Source organism: Capra hircus, chromosome 1 (genome assembly GCF_001704415.2).
Source record: "Capra hircus breed San Clemente chromosome 1, ASM170441v1, whole genome shotgun sequence".
Classification (NCBI taxonomy): domain Eukaryota; kingdom Metazoa; phylum Chordata; class Mammalia; order Artiodactyla; family Bovidae; genus Capra; species Capra hircus.
Window position 1 is genome coordinate 115803421 of NC_030808.1, and position 19531 is coordinate 115822951.

The 19531-nt window shown below is 37.8% G+C and overlaps 1 protein-coding gene across 2 annotated transcripts in view; it reads right to left on the minus strand.

Moving 5' to 3' along the window:
- Positions 1–19531, minus strand: part of LOC102189713 (arylacetamide deacetylase) — a 34716-nt gene that overhangs the window by 7615 nt on the left and 7570 nt on the right. The window contains exons 2-5 of one of the 2 annotated variants that reach the window (XM_018048912.1): positions 15031–15200; positions 3349–3571; positions 1683–1752; positions 472–643 (exon numbers count right to left, since the gene is read on the minus strand). In XM_018048912.1, the coding sequence (XP_017904401.1) occupies positions 472–643; positions 1683–1752; positions 3349–3571; positions 15031–15168 (603 nt within the window). In that variant the 5' untranslated portion in view covers positions 15169–15200. The remainder of the gene's footprint in view (positions 1–471; positions 644–1682; positions 1753–3348; positions 3572–15030; positions 15201–19531) is intronic. The other variant, XM_018048919.1, reaches the window with a different exon arrangement.

Sequence of the window (19531 nt, forward strand, 5' to 3'; positions counted from 1 at the left end):
TTCTCTATAGGCAATTAGATTATTCTGATAACAACACTTTTCATGCAAGGGAGATCAAACCAGTCCATCCTGAAGGAAATCAGCCCTGAATGTTCATTGGAAGGACTGATGCTGAAGCTGAAACTCCAATACTTTGGCCACCCGATGCAAAGAATTGACTCACTGGAAAAGACCCTGATGCTGAGAAAGATTGAAGGCAAGAGAAGAAGGGGACAATAGAGGATGAGATGGTTGGATGGCATCACCGACTTGGTGGACATGAGTTTGAGTAAGCTCCAGGAGCTGGTGATGGACAGGGAAGCCAGGCATACTGCAGTCTATCAGGTCAAAAAGAGTTGGATACCACTGAGCGACTGAACTAAACTGATTCATATAATAATAACATAACTTCACTGGTATTTCAATGTTTGAAATAAATGTATTAAGTGTAGGATATTTTTTTTAAAAATCAAATAAATGTGAGTAATATACCTGTTGAGTCACGGCTGCAGCTAAATTCCCTCCAGCACTCTCTCCAGAGATACCAATTCTTTCAGGATCTACACTGTACTTGTCAAGAACATCTTGGTTTAAGAACCACTTTAGTGCATTATAGACATCTTCAAATTGGCTTGGAAAGTGATGTTCAGGTGCTAGTCGGTAGCTGTGGGCAGAATAACAATGTTCTTTAAGTCAGTTATTGTTAATCAAAAAATGTTATGAATGTGCATGCTCTAACCTAAAAATCAAAAGTGATATTTTTCTTTAGCAACCTCATGGTTTAGGTCATTATGAATTCAAAGACAAACTTCATCTTTATGACTGTGCTTGACATGAAGGTTTTTGCAAGTGCCATTATACATAAGTAAAATCTTGAATGACAAACTTGGAGTAGATTAAAAAGAAAAAAAGAAAACTCTGGTGATTACTTCCCGAAACTAAACTTCTCCCAAAATGTTATTTTCTTTGTAGTCATTACACTTTATTAGCAACCAATAAATAATGAACAAATCATAGGAATTATTCTATTCCAACTTAATCTAATGATCAAGTTGGCATGCAGGGGTCACTGTTTTTTACATAACTTCTTCATTTTTCTATTCATTCCCATTGGGTTTCTTTTCTACTGTTGGTCATTAACCTAGAATGCTTTTCGAAACTAGATTTTGTCTGAATTCCCACATGTTACTTGGTGACTAACTGCTTTTAATGAAGAATTAGCCCATGAAATATATACTAATTTCTTTAAATATATCTTATTGGTTAATCCTCAAAAAACCCTATAATATACAAAATATGATGACTCTCAGTTTACACATGAGAATACAGATCTAACATGATATTTAACTGGCAGCCATCCAATCGATTCTAGCACCAGGTTTTGAACCTCATTTTCTGACTCTGAAGCCCTGCTGATTAAGACTAGGCTAAAAGTCCATTGGAGGTCCTTTGTCCATGAAATACAATAGTTAGATTTTATTATAAAAATTTCTTGACTTGCTCTTTTTGATCCTTACTTGACCTAACTATAAAACTCTTTTCTATCTGACTGTTTTCTGGTCATGCTCAAACTCACTTTTTCTATTCTCATCTTTTCAACTTCATTTGAACACTCCTGACATAAGGAATGACCAAGACTGCTGTGAGCATCTGACTGCATAAGGCATCTGATCAAAATCCACATGATCCCACAGTGTTCTTACTTGGTTGAAATGACAACAGCATCTAGCATAACAGCTGTCCGTCTTGATAGAAAGTCAATATCAAAGAAAGCTGAAACAAATGAAAATAAAATCTGAGTGACAGATGAACTGAACGGTGTTCCCTTCAGCAGAAAGCTTACTACTCTACCTTGTTCCTCAATGAAAGGTTCTAGGAAAAATATTTCTAAAATTTCATCATAGCTACAGAACATAAATTCCTCTATTCAGTGATCCTTTTACATATGTCTCATTTTCACACTTAATTTATTAAACCAACTTCATTCTCTTCAAAATTAATCTCTGCTCCCTTCATTTAGCAGCTGTTGTGTGTTGAAAAAATTAATACAGAAATATTAACTCCCTGATACTTGGGAAGTCACTGTCTACTGAAGACAAGTACAGGGAAGGATAGCTGTATAAACAGACAGGAATATTGCAAAATATTAGTTGTTTTAATAGAAGAGCATAGAAAGTGCTCTCTGGAAATAGTATTAGACTCCATCAAAACTGCCAGAGGAAGATAAAGTGTAAAGGGGAAGTAGGGAGAGCTGAGACCTGATTTATATATTCATATTTTCTGAAAGGCAGACAAAAATATGTGCTTTCTGGGTCTTTTTTTTTTTTTTTTTTTTTTTGGCCATGTACACAGGATGGGGATGGGTCACCCATGTTTGCTACTGAGCTTGGGTAAATTCTCCCTTTTGCATAGAAGAAAAGTTTAAGAAAATGTAATCGAATTTGTCAGAAATAGGAAGAGAAAGAAATCATAAAATGCTAAAGGGCAAATATCAGGATACTACGTTGTTGCAAAGGTTCCATCAAGGGAAAGGAGGAGTATGAATTGCTCTGTGACAGTTTTCAAAGTTGAGTGTTGACTATTCTTAAAATGTCAAATATACACCAAGTTTTAAACTTTTACTTAACATTTGCTACAAAAAGTTGTCAATTCTTCTCTTTACTGAGTCCAATTCCCTCCTACTTCCTCTAGGTCAGACAAATCTCACCCCATCCTCCCCCTCTCCACATTTCCTCAACATCTTCATGTTCCACTTATAACCACATTCAAAGGCCTTCCATAGATAAATACAAAATATATATAATAAAAAATATATTTATACATATATAAAAGTTTTTATAAGTAAAATTATATATAATAAACATGTATTATATATAAAAATGCACTAAATAAATTGAAATGTACATGTGTCCTATATAAAATAAAAATAAAATACCCTTTTTCAACTTTGTGCTTCTTTTCCATCTAACACCTTCCTTCTCATTTCCTTCATAACAGAGATTACTGAAAAACTGGCATCACCGTCTCCATTTCCTCATTTCTCATCTATTATTCAACTCACTTCATTTTGATTTTCATCACAATGTTCCATCATTTCTGCAATTAACAAGTTTAATGCTGTATTTCTAAGTTCATAAAATTCTTTCCCCTCTTACCTGTTAACTGCTACAGCTTTTGATATTGATTATTCCTTTCCAGAAAGAGATTTAACATAATTCCTTTAAACTATTAATAGCATAGTTCCAAAGAATTAAACTTCAGACAGCTGAAGCATTCTGTTATCTATGATGTTTAACATATGTCAAAGTCAGCATCTTAATAAAATGTATGCTAGGTGATAATCTAAAATTTTCAACGAGAGGCTCATACCAGCACTTCCCATATGCCAACCACCACCATGAATATAAAATAAGCCTCTTCTTAGTGTCTCTGACTTCCGTTTTGGTAAATATATACGGACAGGAACATTGTTGAAAGTTGTCTCCATCACAGTGACATTTTCATCAGATGTAGGTGGGACTTCTTGAATGCTCATGAAGAACCTTGCAATGTCCATGAAATGACTGATTCCCAACAGCTCAGCAAAGTGACACTAAAATAAGAGTGAAGGGAAAAAACACATAGAGGTTGCAGGTATCAAATGCCAATACTGTTAATGACCCTAGAAGGATGCACGTGTGTTCCTAAAGGTCCTGCATCACACTGTCACAGGTGAATCTGAATAGATGCAGAATCTTTGCCACAATAGTTGGCCTTAGATTTTTTAAAAAAGATAAAGATTTATTGAAGTATTACAATATGGCAGATTTTATACTTTCTACTTTGAGTACAAAGATAAACAAGGTAAGTTCTCTATATAAGCTCAAAAGTCATGTGAGAGAAATGGATACAGAGTCATAAAACAATATAACCAATGCCTCATAGACATATACAGAGAACTCTGACAGAGGTCAATAAACTAGATGCCTGAACATAAGACCTGGGGAGGAGTTTTCAAATATTGGTGAACTCTGATAACAATATTGACAGGGGAAGAAAAATTTGGCCAAACAAAGAGGAAATCTCACCAGAGGCCAAAGGAACAGAAACAGGAAGTGCAGGTGATTTATTAAACCACGAAGTAGTAAAGTTAGCAAAGCTATTATAGTATGATTGACAAAGGATATAGTTTAGAGGGAGTTTTCAGAAAAAAAAAAGAATGTTTAAGACATGTGCTGGAATCACCTACCAGGACCAGACTGTGCAAAGTGGGGGAAGGGCCTTTCTTAAGAACAGCTGACTGCCTTGTGCTCTTATATAGTTGTTCCTGAATGTGACTTTGGTTCAAGAGCCTAGATGTCTGTGGGGAACCTGTTCATGTCAAAGTGCGAGTTCCTGACTAAACAGGATGACACCATGTTTCCCCATCTTCCCCACTCGAGCTTGGGGAGCTCTTGTATTCTCATGAAGGCCATACTGTGCCCACTTCACACATGGGAAGGAAGCTCATACAACTACTTGTTATTTGAAGCTATGAATCATGCACTCTCACACTGGGGGCTTCTGTTCTTGAGAGTTATTTGAATGCTTCTGATCTGCTGCTATCCTTCTAAAGAGAGGTCAGCCTGGCCCAGAGCGTGGGCATGTGGATGTTCTAGGCAAGAATGCTCTTGAGGCTGCTAGGATCATCTCATTGGACTGGCTGCCTATCCTAAGGAATCATCCGTTGTAAGCTTGTGCCAACACCGTGGTATCCAGCTGAGGACTGGAGAGGAGGTGAAGTTGGTCCATCATGACCTCCAGAACCTCCTCAGAGAGAAGTGCTGGTGAAAAATTTCACAACTCTAGCATGTCTGAATGAGACTCCAGATTCTCTAGAAAAATGTTTGGAAAATATTTTGTTCTTACCCTAGTTTAGTAGCAACTACCAGCATCTCAAACCAGCCACTGAAACTCATCTGTGGTGTCCGTCCTCGTCCTCTTACAGCTGCCCTAGACCTCAGTCCAGAGCAGTCTGAGCAGTCTGCCTCTCATCCGTGCTGTCCGCTGTCATATTCTCCAAGTCTTCTCTAGTAAGTATTTAAAGGGAAACATCTAGCTTTCCCTGCTGCCTCCTGGAGACGGGCCCATAAACGGATGAGGGGAAGATTACCATCAACGATCTGAAGTAAAAGAGCCTTGCTGTCCCAGCCCATGCCCTGTGAACCCAGGCCCGCAAACTGCATAAAATGGAGTGTTGGTGGCTGTGTACAATAAATGCCAAAAATTCGGTTGTGGTTTCATTAAAACAAACAAACAAAAAAACACGTGCTGGAATTAGATAACTGACTTGCTTAAAGATAATAATGCCCTCATTACCAATGTTAAGTGACATGTTAATGCATGAAATGTAGTAGCAAAATAGTTATTGAATGTAACACCTGTAATAGTCCCCATTACGGGAGAGGTTTGGTGAGGTGAGTAGTTGGGACTCTGCGCTTTCACTGCAGTTTCCACAGGTGTGATGCTGGGAAAGATTGAAGGCTGGAGGAGAAGGGGACAACAGAGGATGAGATGGTTGGATGGCATCACCGACTCAATGGACATTCGTTTGGGTAAACTCCAGGAGTTAGTAATGGACAGGGAGGCCTGGCATGCTGCGGTCCATGAGGTCACAAAGAGTTGGATACGACTGAGCGACTGAACTGAACTGAACTAAATGATACCTGATTGGGGAACTATAAGGTTAGTGCAAAAAGTAATTGTAGTTTTACACTGTTGAACTTTACCACTTGATACTAGAATATATTCTTGAGTAAATTTTGTTACACTATACATCATTTTAAGGCACATTTCTCTCTTTATGCTTTCTTTTTTGCTAATGATTTACTATGTGCTGCTTATTTTATATTTATTTTAGACTAAAGATATGATGCTAGACAAAAAGGAAATTCAATAAAATTTTTTTATTCGAGTTCAGAATGAATGGGTCATAAGGCAGTGAAGACAACTCACAACATCAACAACGCATTTGGCTCAGTAAATGCTAACAAGTGTACAGTGGAGTGGTGGTTCAAGAAATTTTGCAAAGGAGATGAGAGCCTTGAAATTGAGGAGCATAGTGGCTGGTTATCGGAAGGTGACAACAACCAACTGAGAGCAATAATCAAAGCTGATCCTCTAAAAATACACAGGCAATTGCTGAAGAACTCAACATCAATCATTCTATGTTCATTTGGCATTGGAAACAAATTGAAAGGTGAAATCTTGATAAGTAGGTGTCCCATGAACTGACCAAAAAAGAAAAAATCGTGGTTTTGAAGTACCGTCTTCTTTTATTATGCACAACAACAATGAACCATTTCTTGAGTGGATTGTGATGTGCAATGAAAAGTGGATTTTATGTGACAATCATCAATGACCAGCTCAACAGTTGGACTGAGAAGAAGTTCCAAAACACTTCCCCAAGCCAAGCTTGCACCGAAAAATGGTCATAGTCACTGTTTGGTGGCCTGCTGCCCATCTGGTCTACTATAGTTTTCTAAATCCTGGTGAAATCATTACAGCTGAGAAGTATGCTCAGCAAATTGATTGAGATGCACCAAAAACTGCAACACTGGCAGCCGATACTGGTCAACAGAAAGAGCCCATTTCTCCTCCACAACAATGCCTGACCACGTGTCACACAAGCAACACTTCAAAAATTGAACAAATTGGGCTATAGAATTTTGCTTCAACTGGCATTTTCACCTGACCTCTCACCAACTGACTACCACTTCTTCAAGCATCTTGACAACTTTTTGCAGAGAAAACACTTCCACAACCAGCAGGATGCAGAAAAATGCTTTCCAAGTGTTTGTTGAAGCATGAAACATAGATTTTAATGCCATAGGAATAGAGAAACTTATTCCTTGTTGGCAAAATGTGTTGATTGTAATGGTTCTTATTTTGATTAATGAAGATGTGTTTGAGCCTAGTTATAATGATTTAAAATTCACACTACAAAATTACAATTATGTTTGTGCCAAAAATATTCCATAAGCTGTGTGGCAGGGTCAAAAATAAAGGAAAGAAAAAAAACAAAACACATAGTGCTAGAGGTATGGTTAATGCAAGATGCTTGTGATATAATTTCCAACCTTTGCAGACTATTGTTAAAAATAGACATTCACATAAATAAACTCTAATAAAAGGCAGAGCAAAAAAAGACCTTGAATGGCTGCTCAGGTAGAAAGAGAAGACAGATTAGTTCTGAAAAATAAGAAGAAAGTTTCTGATGGGTGCACTGTTTGATTTCAACCTGTTGAATGTGAAAAATTATGGTTGCTTAAAATTTTTAGATTTAGTCAGACAGGAAAAACAATTTGATCAAAGGCCTAAAGAAAAGAAATTTCAAAGGTATTCATGAACACCATTTTATCCGGAAGCTAACTTGCTTGGCCTATATGGTTGAAATTTCAGTGGGAAGCTCTGTTGACACTGCAGTATGGGGAGCTACTTTCAGAACACAGTGTCTATTTTTCTTTTGTAAACACATCACCAAGCAGCTTAATGTGTTCTAACTAGCTAACAACAAAATAAATTCTATCCATATGTGATATATACATATATATCATTAAGTATGGACTTCCCTAGTGGCTCAGATGGTAAAGTGTCTGCCTACAATGCAGGAGACCCGGGTTGAATCCCTGGGTCGGGAAGATCTCCTGGAGAAGGAAATGGCAACCCACTCCAGTACTCTTGCCTGGAAAATTCCATGGATGGAGGAGCCTGGTAGGCTGAAATGCTAGATCTTCCTCAATTTCCAATGAGGTTATGTCCTGGTAAATTCATTGTAATTTGAAAATGTTTTAAGTCAAAAATGCATTTAAATATATGTAACCTACCAAACAGGCTTCCCAGGTGGCTCAGTGGTAAAGAATCTGCATGCAAATGCAGGAGATAGGGGTTCAGTCTCTGGATCAGGAATATCCCCTGGAAGAGGAAATGGCAATCCACTCCAGTATTCTTGCCTGGGAAATCCCATAGAAAGAAAAACCTGGTGGGTTACAGTCCATGAGGTCACAAAAAAGAGTCAGACATGAATGAGCAACTAAACACACACAACCTACTAAACATCTGCTCAGCCTACAGTAGGGCATAACCATCTAATGCAAAATTTATTTTACAATAAAATACTGAAATTGTGTAATTTACTGAATACTGTCCTGAAAGTGAAGAACACATTGGTTGTAGGAGGAGAGAGTGGTGTAAGCACGTAGGTTGTTTACACGTGCGATCAAAGGGTTAACTGGGAGCTATGGCTCCCTATTGGTGTCCAGCATCATGACAGGGAATCGCCCACATATCTCATGCCTGGGGAAAAGATCAAAATCAAAATGTGAAGTACAGTTTCTACTGAATGTGTATAACTTTTGCACCATCATAAAGTCAAAAAATCATAAGTCAAACCATCATGAATCAGGAACTGTCTGTACTTAAAACAGTAATTTAATTTTAAACAGTGGGCATTGTGAAACATAACCTGGGAGTTAAGCTGACCATACTCTATTATAATTTTCTAAGTAATGTATTGAAAGGTCATTTCCAGTTATTATTCTACATTATTTAGTCTCATGTCTCTGATTAATTTGATCAAAAATAAGTAGTATTATGAATTGTACAGACATTGTACTCAGGAGTTTTAACTAGATATTCCTGAAGTTAAGAGGTTAGTTATAGTCAAAAGAAATGGTAAAAGTTGGCATGTAATTAATAAATAGATTGATGATATATAGGTAGGTAGACAGATAAAAAGATACAAACAGCTTTTAATATATATTCACTTATATATAATGTGATGCTGTTGCTTAGTCATTTAGTCATGTCCAACTCTTTGAAACCCTGATGGACTATAGCCCACCAGACTCCCCTGTCCATGGGGATTTTCCAGGCAAGAATACTGGAGTGGGTTACCATATCCTCCTCCAGAGGATCTCCCAACCCAAGGATCGAAACTGGGTCTCCTGCATTGCAGGCAGATTTTTTTTTTTTTACCACTGAGCCACCAGGGAAGTCATATAATGTACTACCTATATTTATACTGAGTTAGGCATTTATACCCATATCTAATCCATGTCCAAATCTGTATTCAGTTGTGTCTCAATATTCATATCTCTATTTATGTCAATGAAAACTCAATTAACCATCAGTTAAGAAGAAAAACTAGGCTTTTTATTCAAGCTAAATTGAGGATTATAACCCAGGAGACAGAATCTCAGAAAGGTCTGAGAACTGTTCTGCTGACTAGAAGTCAAACACACAGTCATATACATTTTTGAGCAAAGGATCATGCATCAAAATGACATACTGATATTTTACATAAACCTTACCAAGGATACATAGTCCAAATAAGCATATATGAAGGGTGTAGTAAGTTATCATGACCCCTTACAGAATTAGGAGAAAATGTTATCCTTTTAAGTTATACTGATGGCTTCCCTAGTGGCTCAGTGGTAAAGAATCCACCTGCCAATGCAGGAGACAGGGGGCTCAGGGAAGATCCCACATGCTGTAGAACAACTAAACTCATGCACCAAACTACTGAACCTGTGCTCTAGAGTCCAGGAGCCACAACTACTGAAGCCCAAGCACCCTACAGCCTGGTTGCAATAAGAGGCCATTGCAATGGGAAGCCCAGATACTGCAACTAAAGAGTAGCTCCCACTCGACACAACTAGAGAAAAGCCCATGCACCCATGAAGACCCAGCACAGCCAAAAATAAATAAAATTATATAAAAAAGAAGTTGCATTGCTAGCATCAGAAGAAAGGAGATATATATATATAAATAACTACACTTACAGTTGTTTTTAATCTTTGCCAAGTATTACGCTTTCCATTTGTGTACCAATTCAATTCTTACCAAAAACGTGGTAAACAGTAACATATTCCCAGATTTTTCAGTTGAATATGTTGAGGTGGGAGAAGTTAAGAGACATATTTATGACTAGTCATACAATAAGTGCTATACGTGGAACTCAAGCCTGGGTCTGATCCCTAAAGCCAGATGTCACTCCTGACCAGATAATATGTTGTCCCATAGTGGCCACAATTATGAAATGCCCATTGAACAGACAGTGTGACAGTGGATACAGTGTTTAAGGATCCCTTAGTATTCACAGAACTTTCATGGGTGTGAGAGACTGGACAGAGAGACTGGGCAGGAACCAAACTCTGAGGGCACCTTGGGCCCTGCCCAGGGTCCAGAAGAATGGTGGTGGTTCCCATGGCCTCCTGCATTTCCCTGCCCACTCATGCTACACTTGGTTTAAGTAGCACACAAATATCCCTCCTGTTAAGCTGCTGGGCTTAATATTGCCTAGCAGCTGTGCTCAAGAGATGTCAGAAGACAGACTCACAAAAAGTGCTGCCTTAATGTCACAACTGCAGCCAGAGGAGTAGAACTTCATGCAGGTGAGAGTGAAGTACAAAGGCTTAGTCAGTGCCTGATAAGCTTAAAAGATCAACTCTTCTGTAGCTATAAGGATATTCTAGGTCTTCTCCACATTCTGGTCACCCTTTCTACACACCAACAGCTCCACACACACTGACCTTGCCCCAACACCATGGTATCCCCTATCTGCTCCTCCTTGCTGTATGCAAGGTGTAGAGACTCTTACTTCCAGTGGACCATTTTCCATCCCCTTTACTTTTCAATGTGGAAACAATTTTTAATTATTTTAAATGTTAACATAGAAAGGTGATAGTTAGGTCACAAGCATTTATTTACTTAATGTTAACCAATTTAAAACTCCTATGACCTATGACATAAAGTGTCCACATTTTTCCCAAGAAAATAATTTATGTTAATTTAGCTGGCCCTCTGGCTTTCAAGCATCTGTCTACAATGCAGGAGACCCGGGTTCAATTCCTGGGTCGGGAAGATACCCTGGAGAAGGAAATGGCAATCCACTCCAGTACTACTGCCTGGAAAATCTCATGGACAGGGGAGCCTGGTAGGCTACATGTAGTCCATGGGGTCACAAAGAGTCCTGCGGCTTCCCTGGTTGCCCAGAGGTTAAAGCGTCTGCCTGCAATGCAGGAGACCTGGGTTCGATCCCTGGTTTGGGAAGATCCCTTAGAGAAGGAAATGGCAGCTCACGCCAGTATTCTTGCCTGGAGAACCCCTGGACGGAGGAGCCTGGTGGGCCACAGCCCACAGAGTTGCAAAGAGTCGGACACGACTGAGCGACTTCACTTTCACTTTCTGGCTTTCAATCAAAGTGCAGAAAATACAAGGTCTCTTTCAAAACATAAATCACTAGACTCAAGTATTTTATCTGCAAAGAATAAGATTATTTAGTTTCAAGTAAATATTTTTAAATGATAGGAGAATGGTATGGAGAAGGCAATGGCACACCACTCCAGTACTCTTGCCTGGAAACTCCCATGGACGGAGGAGCCTGGTTGGTGGGCTGCAAGTCCATGGGATCACTGAGGGTTGAACACGGCTGAGCAACTTCACTTTCACTTTTCACTTTCATGCATTGGAGAAGGAAATGGCAACCCACTCCAGTGTTCTCGCCTGGAGAATCCCAGGGACAGGGGAGCCCGGCGGGCTTCCGTCTATGGGGTTGCACAGAGTTGGACACGACTGAAGAGACTTAGCAGCAGCAGCAGGAGAATAGTATATGTTATACAAGTTAAAGATGAGTATTTATACGAAAATAGGAAATCAACCTTGAATATTCATTAGAATGACTGATGCTGAAAGCTGAAGCTCCAATACATTGGCCACTTGATTCGAAGAGCCGACTCACTGGAAAAGACCTCAATGCTGGGAAAGACTGAAGGCAAAATGAGAAGGGGGCAGCAAAGGATGAGATGGTTACATAGCATCACTGACTTAATGGACATGAATTTGAGCAAACTCTGTGAGATAGTGGAGGATGGAGGAGTCTGCGTGCTGCAGTCCATGGGGTTGCAAAGAGTCAGACATGACATGAGACTGAACAACAGAGTAGTCGTCATGTGCTGTGTAAGAAAGTACTAAGTATAAAAAAATTATAGGTGACTTTGTATTTTCACAATGTTTTAGAGTTTACTAGGAGGTGTAACATTAATAAATACATAACAAAAGACTAAGAAGTCACCACTGTGTTACAAATATAGCCCAGTGTCCCTGGAGTCTGAATTGAATAACAAGAGTCTTAGTTTCTTTGACTCTATTTGGTGAAGTATGAAGACACTAGAGCAGTAGCTTATGGACATACCTTCTCAGATTATCTTTTTTTCTTTATACTGACTCTATACTCTGGGAGCAATTTTTTATGTAAATTTGAAATATTAAATGATAGAGAGGGAAAATTCTCACTAATGCAAGAATTTATATCCCTCAGTGTAAGGACAAAATGTTTTACACATCTTAATCAATCATACAAGGATCTATCACCTAAATATATATATAAAACTGAATTTCTGTTGAGAAAACAGTGCCTATACCATTGGCTGCACCTAGTCAAAGTTCTGCAGGTTAAGTGTGGTTACTCAGCAATTTGGAAACTCAAATGAGTATTGGGTTTCAAAATGTTCATCCTTTGGAGGTCACCCAGTGATATCTTTGAGAAGGCCATAGCAGCAAAAAGAAGTAAAAAGGGCTGCAAGAGTCAGTGACAAATGGAGAAAAAAAGAATAGAAGGTAATAAAATTAACAAATTTTAAAATAGCCTTAAACCTAGGAAGTTTCAAAGTGTCCCAAAGCAAATAAGTAAAACCTTACAATCTGGTGTAAGGGTAGAAAATGCTTTCACAGATGTCTATAATTCCAAACCGGGTATAGGTCTGAAAATGTTATTTGATTGCCATGTTATTTCTTATCAAGACTAAATGCAACCTCAGAGTCATTTTATAGTCTCATATTACCTTTCAGAGTAACGCTGAGCAATCTATCAGAGTTGGCATTTTAGTAAACTATATTTGCAATTCCTATTTCAGGAGATAATGCTGTATCACCAACTAGTTGATAGTTGATTGTATTCAATGATTTTCATTTATCTTCATCATTGGATTATTAAAAATTAGAATTACCATTCTTTAACTTATGCTTAAGTTGATTGGTAAAGAACAAAGTAGTATCAGGTGGCATTAAATTCAAGCAAAAGTTTTGTTTTTTTTCTTTTTGGGATGAGGAAAATGATTGAAAAAAACCTGGTTACTTTCTTTAACATGAAGTGAAGTGAGTGATGGGCTTTTTAGAGGTTTTGATAAGATACCATATTATATGGTAATCTGATATACTAAGCAAATTAAATATTTTCCTGAAGAAAAAAAAGAAAAGAGTGGGAGTTTTATGGTAAATCTACATTTTTTTCCCTTCTATGTGAAACCAAACAATGCAAGGGAAAAAAGAACAGATAAATAATTAAAAAGATAACAGTTACTTCTGGGCAATTTTTTAGTATAGCAACTTGTCCCAGTAATCAAGCCTCATTATGTTTCAGTCTTTAATCATGGTGAATCTCTTTCATTCTTGGAGTAAATATCCATTGTCTTTTATTAGAAATTTATAAATTTATATATACATAGTGTTAGGAGCTCTAAAGCAAAAATACTTTAAGGAAAAAAGTCTTGACTCTTCCACCATTCTCCAGTACATTCTTTTAAGTTTGTCAAAGAAAAGCTATCTCATCCAAATAGAAATAATACAAAAGGTATGTGAATAACATTCATGAAAAAACAAAAACTCATGCAAGGTACTATGTACTATAAGAAAAATTATAATAGCCTCCAACATATGAAGAAAACAAGTTTAAAAATAATTGATACAAGGTAGGTGAAATAAATTACACAATGCTTCAGAACAAATAATATAAGAAAAAAGGTCACAAAGCAGAAGTACAAATCTTTAAGGAAGATATAAGAAGATATTTGGAGGTGATCTCTAATTGAAAGGAAGAGGTGACTGAAAAATGGTACTGGTAGAAATCAGAAAAGGAATAAGAAAAAAGACAAAATAATTTCAGAAATAAACACTGAGTTATAAGAAACTCAAGCAAACTGTTATATATGATAGAAATGAGAAAAACAAACAAAAGAAAATTGCAGAAGATTAAGTGTTATAGAGAAAATGACATTTTTTCCAAAGACAAACACAGACTACATGTGTACATAAATGTATACACACACACACATAATTAATCCAAATAATAGAAGAAATCAAAATGATCAATCAAAATCAACCAAGAATAACTTTACAAAAAAAATGACTTGAAGCTATATTCCACCAAAACTGACCCAAACCCAATAACATGTACTATAAAATTACTAAAAATGGTCAAATCACTAATAAGAAAATAAAAATAAGACAAGATTCACACATATTCAGAGCTACATTAAGCTCCAGAAAAGTGCTGGAACTAAAAAAATATATACAAGAGATGTTGAGCCAAGGGTTTAATACCCAGACTGTCTATGAATTGTTTTTGTTTTGTTTTTGCTGCAGGGAGGCAATTCACTACACAGTTAAAGGAGCAAACTATATGGCTTTATTTCCAAGTAATTAGACTCATTAGAAAAGAACCACAAGTCTTTGAGGACCACCCATGAACAGTAGGTAGTGAGCCAGCCATGCGGGATCCTATCCTTCAGCAACTAAACCCTTCAACTGGAAACCTTTCCCCTGGGTCTTTACCAGCTGACTTGTTCACAGGTATTTCGGTAAGAAAGGATTTGCACATCTGAATACAAGGTTACTGTATCAAATTATGTAACTAATCACAGTGTTGCTCAATTCCACCATTTCTGAAGTTCAAAAGGCTTCATTCTGGCAGCAGTCATGCCATGAAACTCACGATAAGACTTTTTGTCTTTCTTAGCCAGTCTATTTTGTCTTCTAGTATTTAAAATGGAAACTCCTTGACTACTCCCTCCATATTCAGTCTGTTCCGGCTCTGCATTAAGCAATAGATAAAATATTTAAAAGGTTTTAAAACCACCAAGCAAACTTTGAGTAAAATTTCCAAAACAGCAGAAATTATTTAAAAAATAATAAAGATAATTATTTTCTCCTGATTAAACTTCTAAACATTTAGAGTCAATAAAAGTTTATACTTACCAAATGTGTCATAGTTTTCAAACACGTTGTTACACACATTAATTTCCACGGCTCCTCAATATTATCCGGGAGAGGTGTGTAAACATAATATGCCCCAAGGACTCCCACAATCAGAAGCAAAATCGCCTTTCTTCCCATGATGTTTTCCAACAGCACGTTCTTCTTGGCAGCTGAAATATTTGAATGTTGAAATTTCCTAACAGCTTTTGGACTTACTAAAAAGTGTTATCTAACTTCTTAGACACAAATTCCATTGGTCCGATTGTCATTCTGCAAGCTGTTGGGAAGTAATTAACTCAGAAAAAAATACAAAGAACTCTGAAACCCATACTCATATTATCTGCAGGTTCTGTCAAGTACAGCAGCCTTATAATGTTGCTAGGCAATCAGTAAACAAACATTTGTTCCTCAATCACTAGTTGCAGAGTACTTTAACCATTAGAGAAAAGGCCACAGGAAATACAAGAAACCCAGTGTATGCTTCAAATAACAAATCACAGAGTGGGGGAGAAAAAATATGTTTTAACTATTGAGAGCTTTTACAAAGTATGATAGATATGGTCACTTGTATCTTATGTTACTTTTACTGTCTTGAGACAAATAAAATTATTAGTGAAAAATGCTAAATAGGTTAAAGCTATACAATTTTTTCTGATGCAACATAAAAACTTATATTCAAACAACTTCAGTATAGGGCACAATTCAGATTTTTTAAAAAAGGAAAGGAAACAGGAAAAATATTTTCAGCACTTTAAATCTTCATACCAGTTTTGCAGTTTTCTGTTTACATGTATTCATTCATCATGGAATCCCCTGGATTTGAGATCTTTTAGCAAAATTAGGAGCTTTGCTGGTGGTTCAGACAGTAAAGAATCAGTCTGCAATGTGAGAGACCTGGGTTCAATCTCTGGGTTGGGAAGATCCTGTGGAGAAGGGAACAGCTACCCACTCCAATATTCTGGCTTGGAAAATTCCATGGATAGAAGAGCCTGGCAGGCTACAGTCCATGGGGTTGCAAAGAGTCGGACATGACTGAGCAAGCAAAATTAGAACACAGAGAAAGTTCTTCTTACAAAGGTCTGTGTTCTGGCTTTGTTTTTTTCCCCTTGATTATAAAATCATAGAGATAGCTAACAGTTTTTGAGAATTTACTCTGTATCCCAGGCAATATACTAAAACAAACTTTAACATCATTGTTGTTGTTCAGTCACTCAGTTGTGTTCGTCTCTTTGTGACCCCATGGACTGCAGCAGGCCAGGATTCCCTGTCTGTCCCCATCACCCAGAGCTTGCTCAAACTTATGTCCATTGAGTTGGTGCTGCCATCCAACCATATCATCCTCTGTTATCCCTTTCTCCTCCTGCCTTCAATCTTTCCCAGCATCAGGGTCTTTTCTAATGAGTCAGCTCTTTGCATCAAGTGGCCAAAGTATTGGAGCTTCAGCTTCAGCATCAGTTCTTTCAGTGAATACTCAGGATTGATTTCCTTTATGATTGACTGGTTTGATCTCCTTGCAGTCCAAGGGACCCTCAAGAGTTTTCTCCAACACCACAGTTCAAAAGCATCAATTCTTCGGCCCTCAGCTTTCTTTATAGTCCAACTCTCATATCCATACATGACTACTGGAAAAACCATAGCTTTGACTAGATGGACCTTTGTTTGCAAAGTAAAGCCTCTGCTCTTTAATATTCTGTCTAGGTTTCTCATAGCTTTTCTTCCAAGGAGCAAGCGTCTTTTGACTTCATGGCTGCAGTCACCATCTGCAGTGATTTTGGAGCCCAAGAAAAGAAAGTCTCTCACTGTTTCCATTGTTTCCCCATCTATTTGCCATGAAGTGATAAGACCAGATGCAATGTTCGTAGTTTTTTGGATGTTGAGTTTTAAGCCAGCTTTTCACTCTCCTTTTTCACCTTCTTATTAATGTGTACTCATGGTGGACTGCTCTGGTTTCACTTTGTCCTGGCTTGCCTCCAGGAGTACCCATTAATACCTCACTTGTCCCGGTGTTTAATTCATCTCAGATTGCAGATAAGCAAATAAGTAGGTCATACAAAAACAAGTAGCAGGTCTTCCTTGGGTGGTCTACTGGTTAACAATCTGCCTCGCAATGCAGGTGACACAGGTTCAATCCCTGGCTAAGGAAGTAAGATCCCATAAGCCATGAGACAACTAAACCCATGTGCTACAAGTAGTCTGTGAGCTGCAATGAAAGAATTCACATGATGCAATGAAGATGCCACTTGCTGCAGATAGGACTGGATGCAGCCAAATAAGTAAATAAAATAATAAAAAATTTAAAAGCCAGTAGCAATGTCAGAGATGTTTACTCTTCACTGAATATCCATGTGCCTCTGTGATTTTTACATCTTTTCTCTTATAGTGAAGTGAAATTATGAAAGAATTGCTGGCCAAATGGACTGAAAAGAAAGTCATGTGTGTCACTCCCAGAGAGAAGTAATTACGATCCATAAGACCTGGAAACTATCTTTTAAAATGGTAGTATCACAAAATGCAGGTAGTTTGGACTGCTAAGTGATCCAAGGGTTCAGGCCCTCAAACTCCATTAAGAATTTTCTTGAGAAGCAAGTAAATTTCATGCTAAGCTTAAAGTACTATATGACTTAATATCATTTTAAATATACCACTGTGTGCTCATATCAACACTGGTATGTAAGAACTAATACTATGAGAGACTTTCTTTCCCAAGGTCACATCATTTATCATTTTAGCCATCATTTCCAAAGCTATTATTTTAACCTAAATCTGCAGGCGTTGAGGTCTTTATCCTTGACTCTCTGGAAACTAAGAAGAAGTGGAAATCCATAGGAGCTAGTTATGTCCATGTAGTGTCACTGTTTAATGTTATGTGAACAATTTCTTGAACTTTCACAACTTGCATCCCTCTTTACCTACCTATATCTGTCTCTTCTAACTTGGCACTGGGAAGGTACTAACACTAGCTTCTCTTTCCATACTCAGTTTCATCTGGGGCACAGCTTTACTTTGGGAAAACTGAGAGGATATTGATATAGGGGGCATCAAGCCTAAAGTATAACCAACACTACAATTACTTGACAACATATCAAGTCTGTCTACTGCCTACCTTGACAAAAGATTATAGTTAAAAAGTGGTGCTGGGAAAACTGGTCAACCACTTGTAAAAGAATGAAACTAGAATACTTTCTAACAGCATACACAAAAATAAACTCAAAATAGATTAAAGATCTAAATGTAAGACCAGAAACTGTAAAACTTCTAGAGGAAAACATAGGCAGAAACTATCTGACATAAATCACAGCAAGACCACGATGACCCACTTCCCAGAGTAATGGAAATAAAAACAAAAATAAACAAATAGGACCTAATTAAACTTAAAAGTTTTTGCACAACGAAGGAAACTGTAAACAAGGTAAAAAGGCAGCCTTCAGAATGGGAGAAAATAATAGCAAATGAAGAAACTGTCAAAGAATTAATCTCAAAAATATGCAAGCAGCTCATGTAGCTCAATTCCAGAAATATAAATGACCCAATCAAAAATTGGGCCAAAGAACTAAACAGACATTTCTCCAAAGAAAACATACAGATGGCTAATAAACACATAAAAAATTGCTCAACATTACTTATTATCAGAGAAATGAAAATCAAAACCATAATGAGGTACCATCTCACACTGGTTAGAATGGCTGCCGTTAAAAAGTCTACAAATAATAAATGCTAGAGAGGGTGTGGAGAAAAGGGAACCCTCTACACTGTTGGTGGGAATGCAAACTAGTACAACCACTGTGGAGACCAGTATGGAGATTCCTTAAAAAACTGGAAATAGAACTGCCATCAATTCAGTTCAGTCACTCAGTCATGTCTGACTCTTTGTGACCCCATGAATGCAGCACTCGATGGACAGGCCTCCCTGTCCATCACCAACTCCCAGAGTTCACTCAAACTCATGTGTATTGAGTCGGTGATGCCATCCAGCCATCTCATCCTCTGTCGTCCCCTTCTCCTCCTGCCCCCAATCCCTCCCAGCATCAGGGTCTTTTCCAGTGAGTCAAGTCTTTGCATGAGGTGGCCAAAGTATTGGAGTTTCCGCCTCAGCATCAGTCCTTCCAGTGAATACTCAGGACTGGTCTCCTTTTGGATGGACTGGTTGGATCTCCTTGCAGTCCAAGTGACTCTCAAGAGTCTTCTCCAGAACTGCCATACGACCCAGCAATCCCACTGCAGGGCATACACACTGCGGAAACCAGAACTGAAAGAGACACGTGTACCCCAATGTTCATCACAGCACTGTTTACAATAGCTAGGACATGGAAGCAACCTAGATGTCCATTGGCAGATGAATGAATAAGGAAGTTGCAGTGCATATACATGATAGAATATTACTCAGGTACAAAAAAGAACACATTTGAGTCAGTTCTAATGAGGTGGATGAAACTGGAGCCTATTATCACAGAGTAAAGGAAGCCAGAAAGAGAAACATCAGTACAGTATATTAACACATATA